Raw genomic sequence first — 18,518 nt, forward strand, 5'->3', positions numbered from 1 at the left:
ACGCGGCGCGGCCGGAAACCAGGATGGCACTTCCGGCGCCGGGCCGCTGGCGCCTTCCCCTCCCTCCCGCCCGGCCGCCGCCAAGATGGCGGCGCCCGTCTCGCTGCAGGTGGAATTCGGGTGAGCGCGGGCGGCGGGGCTTGGGGGCCGCAGCGGGGACCGGGGACCCGGGCGGAGGAGTAGGGCCGGGCTGGGCCCCTCAGTGAGGCGGAGCGGCTGTTGCGTGGGGCCCGGGGGGCCGCTACGAGCTCGTCTGGGCCCGGGGCCGTTGCCGTCGCGGGGCCGTGGGCCGGGGCGGCGGGCGCGGCTGCCCCGGGGGAGCTGGGCCGGGGTGTCGGTGTCAGGAACTCCTGGAGGGGCCGGCGGCCTCCCGCGGCCCTGACCTCCTGGGTACCGCCGTGCCGGGGCCCGGCCGCCTCCGCCCTGCCCTGCTCGGCCCCTACGCGCCGGGGCGGCGGCCCAGCCTCCCTCGTGTCTCTGCGCGTTGTGCAAGTCCTTTCCTTCCTCCCAGTCTTTTTTTTTTTTAATTATTAAAATTATTTATAAAAACTTTCCACCCGTTTTTCGGCTTTTTTCCTCTCTCCATATGTATATGGTTGTCTTTTTATGTGTGTGTCTGCACGCTCACTTTGCTTTGCTTTTCATTTATTTCAGTTTGCCGTCAAATAGCCAGGTTCTCGCTCTGTTGCGTTTTGGTTTTCAGGTCTTCATTGCTGTAGGATCTGTGTTGCTAATGTTCTGGTGATGGGAAGTTAAAGGGTTTGCAGTGTAAGCCTGTGCATATCAGTGGAAATACTTGTGTTATTTTGTTAAAGCCTCCATTTAGTAGAAGCTAAAAGGCTACTATTTATTTGTTTTTTCCCACCCTTTCATGAACACAGAAATGCCATAACCCTTTAAGTACCCTTCTCCTTAAGAATCCTTTCCTCAGTCTTTCCCACTTCCAGCTGCAGTAACTCTCCTAATTTTCCCAGAAGAGTGAGATGCATTTTTGCTTCCCTTGGAAATGCATAAATGAGCTCTCTATGTACAAATCACAGCTGAGTTCCCCACAGCTAGCGCATTACAGAAGGACCTTATCTTGCAATCTACATTTCCCGCTGTAACAAAGCGTGACCTTGTTTTCATTACATAAAAAAATGTTTTTCATATAATTGCTGTGACTTGTTCTCTCGCATGAATCTCGGCTCATGTTAATAATCGCTGCTTCAATTTTCAGATAACTATTTTCTGTGAGCTGGTGGAAGAACACCAACAGAGTGCTCTTTACGAGAGTTGCTGCATATAAGTAATGCTGCCGAGGGCATAACAAGGCTTCTGTTGTGCTCTTCCATTGCAGAGCCAAGAAAACCTAGCGTGGCATTTTTAGATATTGAATTTAAAGGAACTTAGTAATGTCTGGATGTATCTTTGTTGATACTTAGGTGGGGATTATTTATTTTAAATACTCCTCTTTATTGCGTTGATTTCCAAGGGGTGTGAGGCACCAATAAGTTTCCAGAAAGTAAATTTATACAAAAATTTTTCTGAAGTAATCCATGTTTAAGTTGGAAGAACATTTTACCACAATTATATGCCCTTTGAAAATGGGTTCATCATTTTTCTACCTCAGTTGAGTATCAAGTGCGTTGAGTTTTGTAAGAGTTTCCTAACTGTTAAAACTTTGGCCATCCTGTTTGGTCTAGACTCAAGAGCTCAAGCTATCTGCTTGTGTGTCCTGTATCTTAAAGTAGCATTCATATTTATTATCCATGTCCCTACTCATATGATAAAGTTTTATGATCTTCTAAGACTGAGTTTGGCCTGTGGCCTGAAAACATCAGGAAAACTGATTTATGCTTGTAAAGCTCAAGATTTTCATAATTGTTTCTTTTCCAGAAAAGGAATATAGGTGAGGAGCTTGCTGAGGCTTGTAAGTTGCAGTTACGAAAGTTAAATATTTTTTTCTAAGAGCCTGAGGAGATTGGGTCCAGGTACCCAATTTAAATCCCATTTTTTTAGGTGTGAGGACTAGCTCCTGTACTTGCCAGCCCCTGCATGTTTTATTCACGCTTGATCTTGTGCTTGCAGAGCCTGTCACTTAAGTTATCTGAAGCTAGTCTCCCAGTATGTTCTGAATATCAGAAGAGAGGTATTAATCAGGTTGTTCAGTAGAGGAAGATTGTGTATTTATTAATTTATTTTTACTTTAACTTATCATCACTTGTTCTGCTTGCTTCTCCCAGTCAAGTCCCTCCTGAGAGGGAATGCTTTGTAATAAGTAGATCAAGAAGGGGTTGCCAGGACTCAAGGACTGCTGGCTCTGCAGCTGACTTGCTGTGTAGCCTCCAGTGAGTCATTTCCTCTCTCCGTTCACAAGTGGAAACTGGAGGAATATTTATTCCAGAAGGATGCTACGATTTTTCACGTTTTATGAAATGCCTTGAGACTTCTGGCTAAAAGGTGTTAGGGACGAGCGATGTTGGATGTAGTGTGGTGGCTGTAATACTGTTTGAACTGAAGCGATGCCGATAGCTAAAGGGAGAGGAAAGGCATTAGGCTAGATGCTGCTTGGCGGTTTGTAAGCGCATTGGGAGGGGAGCTGTCTTCCTGTTCTGTTGGGATGATGCCTGGCACCATGGGGTTCTGGCCTGTGATGGAGCCTCCTGTATGTGTTGGCAATGGGAGATGGCAACTTCCCCTATGAACTTGCGGCTTGCAAGAGGAGGAAAAAAGACAAAGAGAATCCTGTGCTAAATATACTCTGTCATTTGTTTTCTCTGTTGTGGCATCTATGTAAATTGCCTCTTTTGTACTGTCTTCCTTTTGACAATAAAGCAAAATCTCAGTGGTTCATTGTTTTTATTTCAGAGGTGGTGCAGAACTCTTGTTCGATGGTGTCAAAAAGCATCAGGTGACTTTGCCCTGTCAGCCAGAGCCTTGTGAGTATCAGAACCTGTTGGATAACTTGAAAGAATGACAACAAATGAAACAAAGCTGGTTTGTACAGCAGTTTCATTAGTTGGCAACAAGAATCAATGTATCTTAAAAAGCATGTTCAGACGTGCTGTGGATCGGATAGCTTGGCAGTGGTTAGTCCTCAGATAAATACCAAGCAAAAACAGTCTGAGCATCTTTCCTGTTCTCTAAGCACTTGTGAATTGAGTCCGTCCTTAAGACTTTTGCCGCCCTCCTCATGGAGGGACAACAGCCCCGAATGTTTCCGTCAAGTCTGCATTTGTCTTGCTTGATACTTTAAACCATTAATAACCTCCTCTCTCCCTTGTTTTAACTTGTCTCTTCAGAGGTTTCCAAGAGGCATATAGATACATGTGTGCCGATGTATGTGGTGTATAGATATGTGGATGTGTGTATAGCAGAGTAACATAAATTATTTTATCTACTCATTTGACTTTCAAGTATATGTAATCGTTTTATATTAGCTATGCAGTTGAAAATGGCAAAGCTGATGCTCGAATGTGATGCTGGACATCCTGCCTGTAGCCTTCCCTACAATAAAAAATAGGATGCTGTTAAGCTAAAGACTTGAGCATCCCAGTGATAAACAGTCAATCTCTGGTTTGTGATTTGGAATATCAATACTGAGGAGTGCTGTACTAAATAACTCTTCCGTTTCTCCTTACGTGTGCGCATACTTCAGTTGCAACGTAATTTTACCGCAGGTATGTTTTGAATTCTTCTAGCTAGATAGCAATGCTGTATGCTGTTTGAGAGTGGGATTATAAAGCAAAATAATACAAAGCATTGGGGAATGTTAACAACTAATATCTCATGAATGGTTAATACCATAATCTATGAGCTGTGAACGTTCAGGCCTGAAATCTTCTTGCCGTGCCTGGAAGTAATTAGAGATTGGTAGAAGTGCTTTTGATGCTTGGACATAAGTACGTGTAATTCAAATCTAATAGGAGCACCGGAATAGTGTGTTATCTTGTGGTTAAGGCCAGGGACTAGGGATCCAGAAACATGACCTGATGCTGATTTGCTTTGTGAGTTTAGTCATGCTGCTTAACTTTCCCCTGTTGCTAATGAAGTAGTAGTGATACTTTCATGTGTCACAAGAGAGTTCAGCATTAAATTCCAGCACTGTTAAAGCACTTAAGATCGTTAAATGGAAGATAGTAAGGAAATGCCAAAACACTCATTTAGTCGGTTTATAAACGTGGGGACTAGAGCATAATTTCCTTCAGTGTTCTGTACATTTAAAATACCCACTGACACCCACTGCATTGGTGGTGTTCAAACCATGATCAGATGTTCAAGAAGGGGGCGTTATTACATGAGATGTTTATCTCTGCCGGGGGAAGGAGGGGATTCATGTCAAAGAATGATTCTTCTAGCCCGTTGGTTGTCAGCGGTGCAGTTGTATGTGGCCTAATCCATTCCCACTTGAAGTTGCTGGGAAGACTTCTGTAGACTTCACTAGGAGCTGGATTTATCCTAAAGGATAAATCTTTCCCTGAAGATCTGGCTCAGTCTCAGAGTTCAAACTCACGATCTCCAGTGTTTCATTCCAGATTCATCTAACCCATTATTGCTCCCAGCTTTTCACACTGACATGTTTTTCAGATGCTGCTATCCCTGTAACAAGAGCAGCAGAATGGTCAGCGTGCCCACTTGCTGGCCCCCCTGGTTTGCAGCCTGCTCTTTTCATGGGCACTGAGTGACAGGGAGGTTTCAGTTTGGGGGTAGGTTGTGGATTGCAGCAGCTGAGGAGCAGACACTGAATTGTGAGACTTCTGCTATAGTGACATTTACACCCAGCAGAGGGATGGTATAGGCAGAGGTGCGGTTAATGTCTGACAGTAAGGGATCGCTGGAGACACTGCTTATAATATTTTTGGATGAGAATTTTGTTGCAAAAGTGAGGAATCAGTAGAAATGGATCAGAGGCATGTAAATAAGAAATTTGGTAAATTCTTGTAATTTTATATTATTCCTAATCCCTTGGTTTTTCCCCATTCACATTAAGAAAGTATAATTAACCTATCTCTGGGTAAATAAAGATCTATGTAGTATGTTCCTTGCTACTTTTTTGCAGCCAGAATTACAATTATTAGAGAAATAAAACAGCTCAGTTCTGCTCAGTGCATCCTGTTGCTTACCTTACCCCGTATGTCCATGGCCCAATACTCTGAGGAAAGATCTGTAGTATGAACGCTGCCTGAAGACCTACACTTCTAACCCCATTTTAACTGATTTCATTAGCCTTCAAGCTTATTTTTGGCCATTTTGGCCTCTCTTACCCACTCTTCCTTTCTTTCTAGGTTATTTTTGTCTTTGTCCTCCTTTCTGTGGAGCAGCTGCTTCTCTCTGGGACATTGGGTCTAGCTATATTTTAATTGTTTAGGCATTTTTATATATATCCTAGAGGTGAGGGGAGGTGGAAAGTTAAATGAAGAAATACCTACAAATATTTATGTGACTAAAACAAGCTGTGCTCCATAGTTGACAAGGGGAGTGTTCTTTGAATGATAATATCATTTGAACACATTTTTATGTGGTCATTTCCTTTTTCCTGGTAACAGGCACTAGGTGGAAAGTAGGTGGGTTCCAGATCCAGTTAACTTTTTCAAGAAGATTTGATTCTGTCCTTTTCTGACGCCTGGAGATGGGCTCCTGGAGGGATTAGGAAAGGCAGGAGGAAGGAAGCTGCAAGTGGGACAAGAGCAAGCCACGAGGGGTACAGCTGTGTGGCAGGACCTATTTTTATTATCCAAGGGGCTTTTTGTATCCCAATGTCAGTAAAATAGGAGTTCTTTATTTCCAAAGTGGAGCTGTCTTAGCCTGCATGTTGAAGTTGTTGCCAAGTAGGGACTTAAAAAGGTGTGATATATCTGTATAGACAGGCAGATTTACATAAGCCACAACTTTGTGCAGGACCCTGTAATCTTTTGGAGTTGTTGTGGAAAGAAGAGCTCAAGTTAAACAAGAATCTTGTCCCAGATTACTGGCAATTTTGATGATCTCATTGATAATGCTGTTGGAGGATCTAAAGGCATTAATGCCCTGTTGGCTTATTCTGCATAAAAACAGTGTGTGTGGGAGAAGGCAGCTGGGGGAATAACGATATTTGTCACATGGAGAGAGGATTAAATTGGCAGGGAAATCAACTTTATTTTCAAGCATCTAAGAGGCTATTAGAGACAATGGAGCATAAAAGAGAGAAACCCTAAATTAAAAACTGAAAATGTATTTGGCAGCCTCCTCCTGAAACAAGCCACAGTAATTTAACCAAGTGCTTCAGTAATCAAATAGATCATTGTATGACTGCTCTGCAAGTGATGCCGGTGCTCCTTCCTCCATCTCGCTGGGACTCACAGTGGTGGATTTGTCTGTGGCCATGCGAATTGCGTGGATGCTGTTGGAAGGGTAGGAAGTCACTGGCATTGTTTAACCCTTGTAGTCATTTCAGGTTTAGCTCAGCAGTGTCATGCTGATGAAGAGTGTTTCCAAAACTCCTCTGCTGTGCTCTCTACTGGATATTGTATCTAGAGGTTGGGGCTGTCTGTAAAGTCTCTGGCAATTTTGCTGCAGGCTGCTCAGCTGCAGGTCCTGGCCTTCAAATTCCAACTTCTCCTGTGGTTTCAGTGATGGGACTTGTGTTTTTGGAGCAGCAGTGACCAGTTTCAGCAGTGATCGCTTGGACCTTCTGGGGTAATCAAAAATTCACTGTGTTTTGGCACTTACAAGTCTGGAAGGATAAATTTTTAATCACACTGTTTTGGTAATTGTTTGTGGTTTCCCTTTACCAAAACCCCAGGGAAAAAGCCTGTTGCTAATCAGATATTTTTTTTTAGCAGGTAAATTAAAATAATCTGCCAAGTGCTGCTTATGTTAAATCCCCGTAGAGAAGAGCATGGTCTGTTCCTCAAGAGCTTTGCTTTCCAGGGGCCTTGTTCTGCACAGCATAGAGGACTGCTGGGGAGTTGGGAGCATTCATCTTCTCAGAAAAGAGCCTGGGGATCTCAGGAGATCAGGCCTGTGTTACAAGCAGAGTGGCTTAAAAAAATACAGCGTGGCATGTGTTCAGAGTTGACTGGGGTGCTATGCCAAAACAACGTGTAGAATCAAGAGTGGCAGTTGGCATTGGTTGTCTGTAAATGCCCGGTGCTATTGCTAGATAGTACGTAGTGGTTAAGTTATTAATATTCCAGAATGCTTTTATTGCTCTGTTTATTATTCCTAACATTTTAAAACTTGATTTAAAGGAGGAAAATATATCTGGTAGTGCAGAGACTTATTAGAAGAATGATAAAAAATCCCCATAGCTCTGTGGAGTTTTGTGCAGTCAAATCTTTTTAACCACAGTGTGTGGTACTCGCAGGTCTCAAAGGACTTTGGGGTTATTCCCCTGCTTGTGCATCTCTCTTAGGCAGGTAATTATATATTTGCTGGCAAGGAAAGGGGACTCAGTGGGTTACCCAGGGTGGGATCTCAGGCTGGACTAGCTCAGCCCTGGATCCTGGCTGCTCTCTCCAGCAATCGGTGTGAGCAGCTGCATTTGCAGTGCCGGGAGCCTGGTGTGATGCTGCGGGGCTGCCACGGTCAAGCGGTCCCTGCCGCGTTTGCAGCTCTGGTGCAGGGCTCAGTGCAGCGGCTGTGTGCACAGCTTCAGGTCGCTGTCCTAGCGAGGCCTCGTGTCGCTTCTGTGCAAGGAATGAGTTCTTCAGAGGGAATGGGGAAACAAACACGCGCCCTCACAGGAGCAGTCCCAGCACTCTCCCAGGAGGCCGTGGAGCTGCGTTACTGGATCATCTCATCCCAAATCAGTTGTGGAAGGAGCTTCCCATGCACCAAGAAACCAGCTCTTGTGTGTGACCAAATCCCTGGGATAACAAAGCCTGGCGGTTCCACCCTCCTTCCCAGCCGCTGTATTGCAGTGCGGACACCTAGCAGGATAACCTTTCTGTGCCAGCCCCCCCCCCCCGCTCTCTCTTTTCTCTTGGTGGGATTTGCTGTGCTGACAGCACTGTTCAGAGGGTGGCAGCGGAGCAGGGCTGGGGAGGAGGATCCGGGCCCTTTAAACCGCTTAGCATGCGGTTCACACGGCTCTGGGCCAGCTGTTCCTTTCTCCTCCTGCCCTCACTCGCAGGAGTTGTTTGCTGAGCTCAGAGCTCCTGTGCAAAATTGCTTTTCAAAAGAGCCACTTTCTGCTTAATTAAACAATGAGCCGCCGTCCCTCTGCACATCTGTAAAGCTCCCTCTGCAGCCCCTTTATCCCACAAACTGCTCCATTCTTACCTCCATTCACTTGTAAATCTTACCCCCCCTCTCCTCCACCCTGATCATCTCACTGGCCCTTTCTTTTCCCCTTTCAAGTAAGACTGAGGGGCTTGGAGTATCTGTGGGGGTGGCTGGGTTGTGTGGACAGGAATCGGTTTAATGGTGCTTGCCGTATATGAAAGTCTAATAATAGCAAAGGAGATCTGAGCCTGAAAGTGAGAGGCGAGGACTGGACTCTGCACAATTTCTGTATTTAGAGAAGTAAAATCATGGCTGTTCCTGAGCTGAGCTGAGACTCATCTGACTCATCCAGCAGCCAGAGGGGACACCAGCCACCAGCCAGGCTGGGAGGGGGGCAAGGAGTTGACTTCAAGGCGCTTTCTGATCCAGCTGGCAGTGCCAGGGGGAGCCCAGCCCAGGGGATTCCCTCGGCCAGGCTGGCTGCATGCAGGGCAGTGCCAGGCTGCCGGGGAATCCCTCTGCACGCTGGCAGGAGCAACCACCTTCCTCTCCGGTCTGGGGTCTCACATCAGCTCCCGTTAGTCTCTTGTAATAATGATAAGGTTCCTTTTTATCCCTCAGTGTGTGTGCACACACAAAACCCAGAAGCTAGGAAAATAGGAGAGAGGGGAAACTTCAGTTTGATGGGTTTTGGCTAAGCTTTATGCCCGCAGTTAGTAGTGCATTCTCTGAATTGTCTTTCTGAGCAGCTTAAAAAAATTAACCAGCAACATTCAAGGTTAAGCAGGATAAATGAATGGAAAAGTGATGAGGTGGGATATCTCCTTTATCACTGGGAAGGACAGATTATAGCCAGGGTGACGCAATATCATCTAGCATTGATTGATGGGGAGGGATAAAGAAATGGGAGTTCAGTGCATAAGCAGAAGATTCCTGGCTGCAAAACTATTAGACCATGGTACAGTTTCCTCGGGGTTTGGTAGCTGGTCTACATTGGTCAAGCATCTTAAAATTGGAGCGGGCAAGGCTTGGGGTGGTCTTTTGTTGATAATAATTTTGCACAGGCAGAGGGATAAAATCACAGGACCTGTTAACAAGATGTTATTTTTAATGTCTGTGATTCCCAATGTGGCACTTCACTGCCGGTGCGATAGTCTTTGAGGCTCTCTTGGTTCCTTCCTTTGACAATTCTGAACAAGAGGCAAGACTCTGGACCAGCACTAGTGATCTGTGATCCTAATTAAAAGAGACAGTTTGGTGCACTGGCATTTATTTGGGAGCCTGAAGTGACAATAGCGTTGGGTGTTACGGGATTAGATGCTCTGACTTTGGAAATGAGTAGGGATTAGGTTTACCCTGAGGATCAGCTCAGAGCTGCTTTTTTTGTCATGGGAGCTGATGGATCTGGAGGCTTGCTGCTGGCTAGTGAGTGGGATTGGAGATCCCTTGAACTTGTGTTCTAACAGGGAGTGGAAGATCCCAAGCAGCTCATCTCCGGTTCGTGAGTGTTGTGATTAAAATCTCAGGGCTGAGAACTCCTGGGTGATGGCTGGGATCTGAGTCTTCCCTGGTAACGGGAGGGCTATGAAAAGCCCCTGTGATCCCTTCCCATTGTGGGGACCCAAGGAAATGAAGAAAGGTGTTGCTCTCCTAGCTGAGAAGTGAGAAAAAGATGTCATAATGCAATTAAAAATTACAGAAGCCAAGACCTTGATGATCATTTGTAGCAGACAAGAACAGAAGAGACCAACGACTGGGATTCTCTTGTGTCTGGCTGTAGTTACCCCCTAATTTTTTCCCTAGTACTTAAATCACTGCCCACTCCAGCGCGTGGCAGGATTGGCTTGTGTGCTTGTCAGAGAAAATGGATTTTGCTCTTGCTGTGAAATTTTGCCTTGCTGCTCGCCCTGCATAGTACTGAACCCATTTGCCTGTGACTCCATTTATATCAGCTATTCCAGGTCTTCTGCTGCGGTTTATGGCACACCATCGTCTGCTTCAGCGAATGATTTGCATATCAGATGGGAGGCTGAAGGACCCCTTAGGTCAGGTTTTGTAACAAGCTCCTTTAGAGAGCAGATTCCTGGAGGGCTGTCAGATTGAAAAGCAGAGAGAAGGCATTCACCTGGAGGGGCAGCAGGTATCGGGAGCTGGTCTACTTTAAAAACAAACTGCTTAAGTGGGAAAAGGGAGATACAAATTGTCTTTCCATACATTTCCATGCAGGCAGGGGGAATAATGGCAGAGGAGCGGCAGGGAAGGGGCTTTGTCATGGTTACAGGCCGGTGGCTGAGAATGTGGGTGGAGCGGCGCTCGTCCAGAGTTAGTGACCTCAGCAAATTGGAGCTCAGCCATGGTCAGTATGATAAATGATCTTATTCTGGGTCAAAGAAATGGTACCCCACAGGGAGGTATCCGCAAGGCGGCCCGGGAAAGCGCAGTGCTCTTGCGGCACTGACCCCTTAGTGACCAGTGCTGCATATATCTTATTTATTACAGACCAGAAGGGAATTTTCCATGGTTTGGCCTTTGTAGGGTTCCCCTATTTCCCCAAAACAAGCTCCCAGTTCTGCAGCCAAGGCAAGAATATGGGTGTAATTACACCCTCTGGGTGCCCTTCGAGGCACTGTCTGCTTTGTGCAGGCTTGTATGTAGATTTTAAGGCAGGGGACAGGGAGGCGTCTGGTCATTGTGCGCATGTGTGTGTGTGTATCTGCCAGCAACCTGTGCAGCTCCCTGGGAGCCAAGAGCCGCGTGTCTGTGTCAACTGGTGTTACGGTTGAGCAAAATCCTTCTACATTTCTGCACATTTATCAGTTTGGTGAGATCCTTCTAGCGCAACACCCAGCTTGGTGTTTCTTACTTGAGGCACCTGGTTTCTCGCTGCACACAGCAAGTGCCCCTTTTGCTGAGTTATCGCTGATGAATCTGTCAGGCCTGGGAGGTTTTATTGAGCTGGGAAAGATCTATGGATTTCAGCCCTGGTTTTGAGGGTGCAAATGAACCTGGGCTCTTGTTCCAGGCAGTGTTAAATGGAGTCCTAGATGCATTTCTCTTGCAGAGGAAGCTCAGCAGATTCCTCATCAAGAAGCAGTTGGGGTAATGCAGAAGATCAGGCCTTGGAGGATACACAAGAGGGCCGAGCAGACTGTGCAGTTCTGTCTGCCACAACCAGGAGTGTTTATGATGCAGCTGGGCTGAAAATGAGACGACACTGTTGGGTTTTTGTATGCACGCTCGCTGCAGTTTTTGCATCCTGTCCGCTTGCGTGACAAGCCAATGACTTTGTGTCACTGCAAGCACACGTTTCGTTTTCCTGAGCTGTGTGTTTCGCTGGGTGATTTGTTTTATGCATGTATTGTGGATTTGAGCTCCCATCTGTGCACTTGAACTAAGCAGTTTTCTCAAACGTTTGTCAGTTTTTCTTTTTTTTTAATTAACTTTAGATTATTTTTCCTGAGAATTTGGAGAGGTTTGATGTACTGTTAGTACAGGCAACAGAAGCTGTCTCTGTATACAAATGAGACAGGGATTTCCTACCATGTGCTTCAGTCCCTCCTTTGCAGTTTGAGAATATTTTGGCTTCCTTGGCTGGTTCGCTCTGGCTTCTCTGCTGATGCTGTCGATGGTGAGGACAGTTAATGATAATTAGAGTGGAATTTTTGGTGTGAACATTTGTTTGCTGGGAATGAAATGGAGTAGGCTACTGAAAGGATTTCCTTGAGACTGTGCAGCAATCATAAAAATATATAATTACTGGGATGAGCTGGACTTGGTGGTGGTGTGGTAGTGAAATGCTGTATTGTCTCAGCTCTCACCTGAACCTCACTCCAGTGGGCCAAAATGCACAGTTGCTTTTGCAGCCAAATGGCAGCACATGCAATACAGCCGCGCTCCTGCAAAGAGCAAATGCCTCTGTTCTGTGATGGGGGCCAGCTTGAGAACCAACATGAATGTATAACTGCTGTGCTGTAGTGACAGTTTAACTTGTCAGCGGATGTGGTGCCTGACCAGGTTGAGATTTTTTTCCCTCCTTATATGTCAGTGGTAGAGGACCTGCTGTTTGCATAGCAAATCCTCAGCCCAGGGAGCTGGAAACCTGTTAGACCCGTAACATAGTATCAGAAGGAAAATGTCTTAGGAACGCTATGTATGTCAACAGTACGAGATAAGCGGTTGTGCTATAATTTACCTCTTATTATTTCCGTCATGGTAACATACAGAGTCCTGAGCTGTTGGTCAAGACTGCTATTTGGGGCACTGAGCTGCAAGATGGCTTCTCCCCAGACCACTTGCAATGGAAGTAATCTTGTTCTTTTTCAGTATCTTACTTGTGGGAGATGGTTTTGGTGTGGCTCTGGTCATTTTTCATCCTTTATGATTGATTTGTTCTAGTAATATTGGTGTACAGAATGTAGAGACCTGAAGGTGGGGGGAAAAATTCGATGCTGAAAAAGCAGCCGAAAGTATTATGTGTTAAGGTTGGCTGCAGAGAAGGGGTCTTAATTTTTGTTGCCGTTTGGAGTGGGGAAGCTCCAGGCATGCACAGGGGTATCGGGGTTTTTTCCTACTGTGTAAATTCTTCAGTGTGTGTGTGTACGTGACTTCTGGGGAGGAGTAAATGAATGTAGGCTCAGGTGGGGCTGAAAATAACATTTATTATGGAAGGAGTAGGGGTAAGGGAGACTTCCAGCTCAGCCTCAAATAAATCAGTCCTCTCGCCCCTTCGTCCAGGCTGCTTCTAGGTGGCTGTCTTTTATCCAGCTGGTGCAGCGTGTTTCTGTTTAAATGATCTCTCCTGAAAGGTCCCAGAGGAAAGGGCTGCTTATTCCATGCAAGGAGAATGTTATATGGCACAGCTCATTGTTGTGTGCCCTGCCGCAAGTGCATAAATATGAAACAGCTCGCGGACGTTGCTGCGGTGGGGCTGGTGTCCCCTTTGCACCCCCCTCCTTCTCCTGAAGGCTCCTCTCCATCTTTCTTCCTCTCTGGCTTTCATTTCTTGGTGATGGAGAGCAGGAGCCATTTGGGTGTGAGATCCTGAGGGCTTTACGTTGCAGCAGCATTTTTCAGGGGAAGGCGAGTTAACTCTTGTTCTGGCAGCTGACTGACCAGCGTGGTGTATATATACCTTCTGAGCGGCGCTCGCCGTCCCCGGCACACATTGCTAGGAAAGTGGCAGAAAATGGTCTATGTTGTGCTCTTAACTATGTATAATTAAAAGGGAGTTGTGGGTCAGCCCCCCCAGGCAGGTGATCCAGCTCACTGGGTGGTTTTAAGGCACAAAGCAGTTCTTTTTGCCCTCATCAGAGCAATCCAGTGCTTGGAGGCAGCAGTACCTGTCATGCTCTGGGCAGCCCCATGGTGGGACCGGAGTGCGGGGGGCAGGCTGTCATCCAGAGGCACTGATGCCCTGGGAAACCGGGGGGAAACAGAGGGAATCTCAGAGCATCCCCCTCCCCCTTTCCCTTGGAAGAGAGGCCCCCATCTGCTGCAGATGGACTTGTCCCCATCGCCTACTTGATGTGCACCTGCCTACGCCAGGGCTGTTCATCCTTGCTGTGAGAGAAGCGACGGGGGTAACATTATTCCGAAGAATCCCAGCTCTGCCTTGGGTAGCATCCATGATCCCATAAAATCCTGGGGTAAGGCAGGGACTAAGTCAAGCCACTACAAGTGCATTTATTTTTGCTGGTTGTGAAGCAAACACATGGGGAATCGTACGCAGAGTTTGACTTTTAGCTTGGAGAGGTGTGTGTGGAAAGGTTCCCTGTGGCTACAGCAAGGTTACAACATGTGAGAGAGATGAGCCGGGATGGTGGGATGGGTTTCCACGTCTTGCAAGCAGGGCTCCAGCCCTCACTGGTGGATTTGTGCCTTTGAAAAGCTTCCTCATGCCTCAAAAACAAACAAAACTCTTTCGGGGCTTTCAAAAAGGGCTGTTTAAAGGAGCCCTGGGAGAATAACTGATTGTGGATTCAGAATGATGAAGTGGTTTGTGGAACGGTGAAATATAGAGGCAAATGCAGGAGAACTCCACGTTGCAATTTGTCAGCTTCTCTAAACCCTGTAACGGATTATTCCCCCCCTCTGTCGCTTCTCACCTCTCCAATAGGAAATTAACTGATGCTATCACTAAAGAAATTGTTTTTGCCTCACAAAGTAAAATTGATACTATAAAAACCCGCCAGCAGTGTCTCCTCCTCCTTTTACATGAAGACAAATCCTTCCTGTCACCTACTGAAATGGAAAGATAAAGGCTGAGCTTTAATAAAGAAGCTATAAGCACAGAGTGTAGAGGGAGGGAGCAGGCATGGCATGGGGAACACTCCACGACAGCAGGTGTGATGTCGAGGGATATTGCAGGTGTCCAAAATGCAGCTACTGTGGTTGGTGCCTGTGTGCATGTTTAATGCATGGTTATGTCACGTTTGTGCCCCAGAACTCGTGTCTCCAAGCGTTCGTGCTGATTTTGGTACCGATAGTGTCTATGTTCACTCCTTTGACATTCTTAGGCTTGCTTCTTTGGACTTTTAAAATCTAATTAATCACACAGAGTTAATTGTCAATTTGTTAGGTGATAACGAAACGCATTGGACATGGGACTTGTTAAAGAAATCTGAACGTTGGCAGTCTCCTGCTGGCTTGGCACTTCAGCATGAACTGCGTTCGTTCTTTGCGGGATGCATTTTCTGCGGGAAACCTCTTCTGCCAAACCGTGGGGTTTGGGGCAGAGCCCTGAGCTCCCTTGTGGCAGGGCTGCCTGTTAGATGCTGGTAAGGGACAATCCTGTCAGGTGGTTCCTTTGACCGGAGGTTTGCGGCTATCCCCGTCCATCCTGCATGTTCCTCATCTACTCTTTTGTGGATAAACAATCACTTTGTTCTGGCATCAGCTAGGAGCCGTCAGCTAGTTTGTAAACTGCTGTCCTTTCTCCTTTCAGGGGATATCAGAAACCTGCTAAAATGGATCAAACAGAATCTGTTGAAAGAGCGACCAGAATTATTTATGCAAGGGGAATCTGTGTAAGTACAGCTGTTACGAATCCTCCTTGTGTTTCTTTCCTGATCCCCACAGTTTGGGATATGTTTTTCCGGTTCATTCCGAGAAGCAAGTTAATGACCGTGAAAATATGGGGTTTGCTAAAGTGATAATGGGAGGTGTCCCACGCTACACCTCACTCTGTTCCACAGAAAGCATCTTCTATGGCCCTCACCCCCACCCTTTAAACCTTAAATGTGAATCAGGGCCACATATACTTTCTCTCTGTTGTCACCTGGAGCACCATAGCACATGTATCCTCAATTCCAGGAGTTTTAGCAGGTCTGTCCATTCCCCGCTGACATCATTGGGACTGAAGCAGTCACTCGGAGAAATGCCAACAAATATTTCTTCTGGGAAATGTATTTTTATTGTCAAAATGGGGCCAACCTTGTGGAGGGGAAAAAAAAGCCAAGAGAAATGGAGCAGAGTGAGCTGTGCAACCCATCCCTGACTGCGGGGTGGCGCTGGGGGTGTTTAACATTCGTCATGGATCTTTGTGAGCTGAAGCGTGTGCCAGGTCCCCTGGTAACAGGAGAGACAATTGCAGGACACTGAAGATCAAAGAGGGGGAATCCCTTTGCCTGTAATCAGGGGCTCGGAGTGGATCCCGGGTATTTACTGCCTTTGGCAGGGGCACCAGAATAGCTTTCCCTACCTTTACATCGAGCTCTCTGCACTCGACTGTAGTGCGTGGGTTTTAATTACCTGGCTTTTCTACATCTTACGGAAATGTAGTCATCTCAGAGCATCCTCAGGAATGGTGCATTTTGATTCAAATGAGCTCTGGGATTGCTCCTGCCTCCCCTTTATTTGATCTAGAAAGGGCACAGACTGTACCTGTTTCCACCTCCGTGCTAGGATTCCTTTTTCTCTTTCACTTTAGAGGCAGTCAGCTTGTGATCTGTGCTGTAACATCCCTTGTTCTTAACTATTTGTGAAGCTTTTTAGCAGCCCTGTATCCTAATTATTTCTCTCTGTTCTGCAGGAGGCCAGGAATTTTGGTGCTCATCAACGACGCAGACTGGGAACTAATGGTCTGTACTCCTTCAGTTTGACTTTCTTTGTTGAAAATATTGCTCTGTCTGTTCTGTGGTTGCTCTCAGAGAAGCTATTTCTGATTCTTGCCCCAAGCAAAGCGTCTCATATTTGAGTGGGAAGGGGCAGGCTGGGATCTCTTTCCCTGTATTGTACTGTGGCTGTTCAGAAGCTTGGAGCCTTTCTCTAACCTGCTGAGTCTCATCAGCCAGCCAGTGTCTGAAGAGAGATCGCCCGTATTCCCTGGCCTCCAGCACCAGGCTCCGTGCCTCTGGCTGCCAGCAGGTCTCCCGCACGCATCGGGTAACAACTTAGTGGGTACCAGGCAGCCGCGCAGCCCCAGGCAGACCCCCTTCGCTAGAATAACATGGTGCTGTTGCAGGTGAAGGCAGCCCTGGGGAGATTTCTGCCCAAAACAGGCAACTGGTATCATCCCTTTTCAGCCCACTGTTGTGCTCAGACAACAAACAGCCCCTAACTATTTTCCTGCCTCAGGCAACCACCTGTTCTGTCAAAACCCTGGTCCAGAAAGTGGTGTGGGATAATGAACATCAGCTCCTTGTCTGATCTCTCACCTTTGCTTCCGTTAGGGTGAAAACATCAGTCTATCCCCTTCTGCTCTCCCTAACACCATCTTTTTGATGAGCTGTTTTCTCTTTGCAGCTAGTATTTGTAAATGACATTTAAACCATTTTTTCTTTTTGTTTTTTTTCTTGGCGTGCAGGGTGAGCTGGATTATAAACTCCAGGACCAGGATAATGTGCTTTTCATCTCGACATTGCACGGCGGGTGAACTCCTGGAAAAACAAGAGGATGTAAATCCAAATCCCTGGGCAAAAAACCCAAAAACCTAAACCCACCCAAACCTCTCTTGAACTGCCAGCGCCCGGTCTCTGCATCTTCCCACCGTATTCACTTGTTACTAGACATCCAAATAAAGCCCCGCCAGCACGCGGCCTGCTGTCCACCACAACAGCATCCATCTTTTGCTCCTCATTTTACTTCTCCTGACTACACTTCCAGGTACCTTAACAAGCAGAGAGTGCCTGCAGTGTGTGCGACTGTTTTTTTCATGACGGGAGGAAGAGTGGTGCTGAACCTCGAGTAGCACGGTGTGTCTTTGCAGGCAATGAGGTATTCTGGGGGAGTTGTGCCTGCTTTGGGGCAAGGCTGGGGTGCCCTCTGCCTTGGTGCTGGGAACTGGGATTCTTCTAATGCAATACTTTAGTGTACTTACTGGTACAGTCTGTGCACGAGCCACAGGAAGGGCGAGACATGAAGCGCAAGGAAACAAAAGGTGTCTTTACTAGTTTTTCTCTGAGGTGGCAAACATTACAGCTTCAGAGCCCTCTGTAGTGTCTTTCAGCTTGTGATATTTATTTGTGGGAAAGAGGAGAGAAATAGGCTTTTTTTTGTTTCGTTTTTCTGATGCCTTATGCCTCTTTCGTACCTGAGCTGAGGGAGGGTAAAGTACAAGCCCGTGAACAGTGTCAATTTATAACCATTTGGTTGGAGGGGAAACAAACCTGTGCCCAGCCTGAAACAGCATGGAGTGATAAGGGCAGCAAATTATCTTTCTATCACCACAATGGACAGAATTGATCAGCTTCCCTTGCGTTCTGTGCAGGTGGGGAGCGGTGGGGAGCTGCGTTGCTACAGCCTGGCCGGGGAAGGGCTGGGGCAGGAGGTGAACCACTAAAGCAGGGAGACCCAAGAAAGAAAGTCAGTGGCTTTTAACCCTTTCCATCAGTGGGAGGCTTCTTACTGCACACCCTGAGGAAGTCCTGTGAGCGCAGCGGAAGTGGGTGTGTGCAGCTCTGCTAGGGCACGGATGCTGTTCGGTTTCCAGAAGTTTCCTCGGACAGATGGACTGGCCCACTTGCCAGCCGGGAGGCCACGGCAAGAGCACAGGCAAGGGGTCAGAGGGGATGGCGTTGGCACCAACAGGTCTGAAATGTCCTGCGTGAGCTTCTAGGAGTGTCCGGCCCGGATTGTCCTCCCTGCACTCCCCCCTGCCCTGCTCACCTGTGTTTTGGCATGGCTCCGCAGCACGCAGTGGTCCCTGGCGGCAGCACTCCTGCCCGAGCAGCGGCTCTCCCGGGGCAGAGGGCTCATATGTGAGCACATCTCGGAGTCGATCTGCACCACGTACTGCTTGCCCTGTCCTCGATCTCCGGGAGTTACCGAGGAGGAGCTGGGAGGCGGTAAGCAGTGCAGTGCACCAGCCCCTGCTCGGGCAGCCTGGCCTGACA

General features: G+C 47.1%; 1 protein-coding gene across 1 annotated transcript; it reads left to right on the forward strand.

Annotated features, from left to right (window-relative positions):
• URM1 (ubiquitin related modifier 1) lies at window positions 1-17,239 on the forward strand. Its single transcript, XM_064468607.1, has 5 exons — window positions 1-120; window positions 2,851-2,921; window positions 15,131-15,212; window positions 16,217-16,265; window positions 16,991-17,239. The coding sequence occupies exons 1-5, from the start codon at window positions 86-88 to the stop codon at window positions 17,057-17,059; spliced, it is 306 nt and encodes a 101-aa protein (XP_064324677.1). The 5' UTR covers window positions 1-85; the 3' UTR covers window positions 17,060-17,239.
• The last annotated feature ends 1,279 nt before the right edge of the window (window positions 17,240-18,518 follow it).

This window comes from Phalacrocorax carbo, chromosome 18, assembly GCF_963921805.1.
Source record: "Phalacrocorax carbo chromosome 18, bPhaCar2.1, whole genome shotgun sequence".
NCBI classification, from domain to species: Eukaryota; Metazoa; Chordata; class Aves; order Suliformes; family Phalacrocoracidae; genus Phalacrocorax; species Phalacrocorax carbo.

Coding starts and splice junctions, on each gene's coding strand:
- URM1 (XM_064468607.1), top strand. CDS start 86: ATGGCGGCGCCCGTCTCGCTGCAGGTGGAATTCGG. Junction 2,922..15,130: donor GCCCTGTCAGCCAGAGCCTT/GTGAGTATCAGA, acceptor TTCTCCTTTCAG/GGGATATCAGAAACCTGCTA. Junction 16,266..16,990: donor ACGCAGACTGGGAACTAATG/GTCTGTACTCCT, acceptor CTTGGCGTGCAG/GGTGAGCTGGATTATAAACT.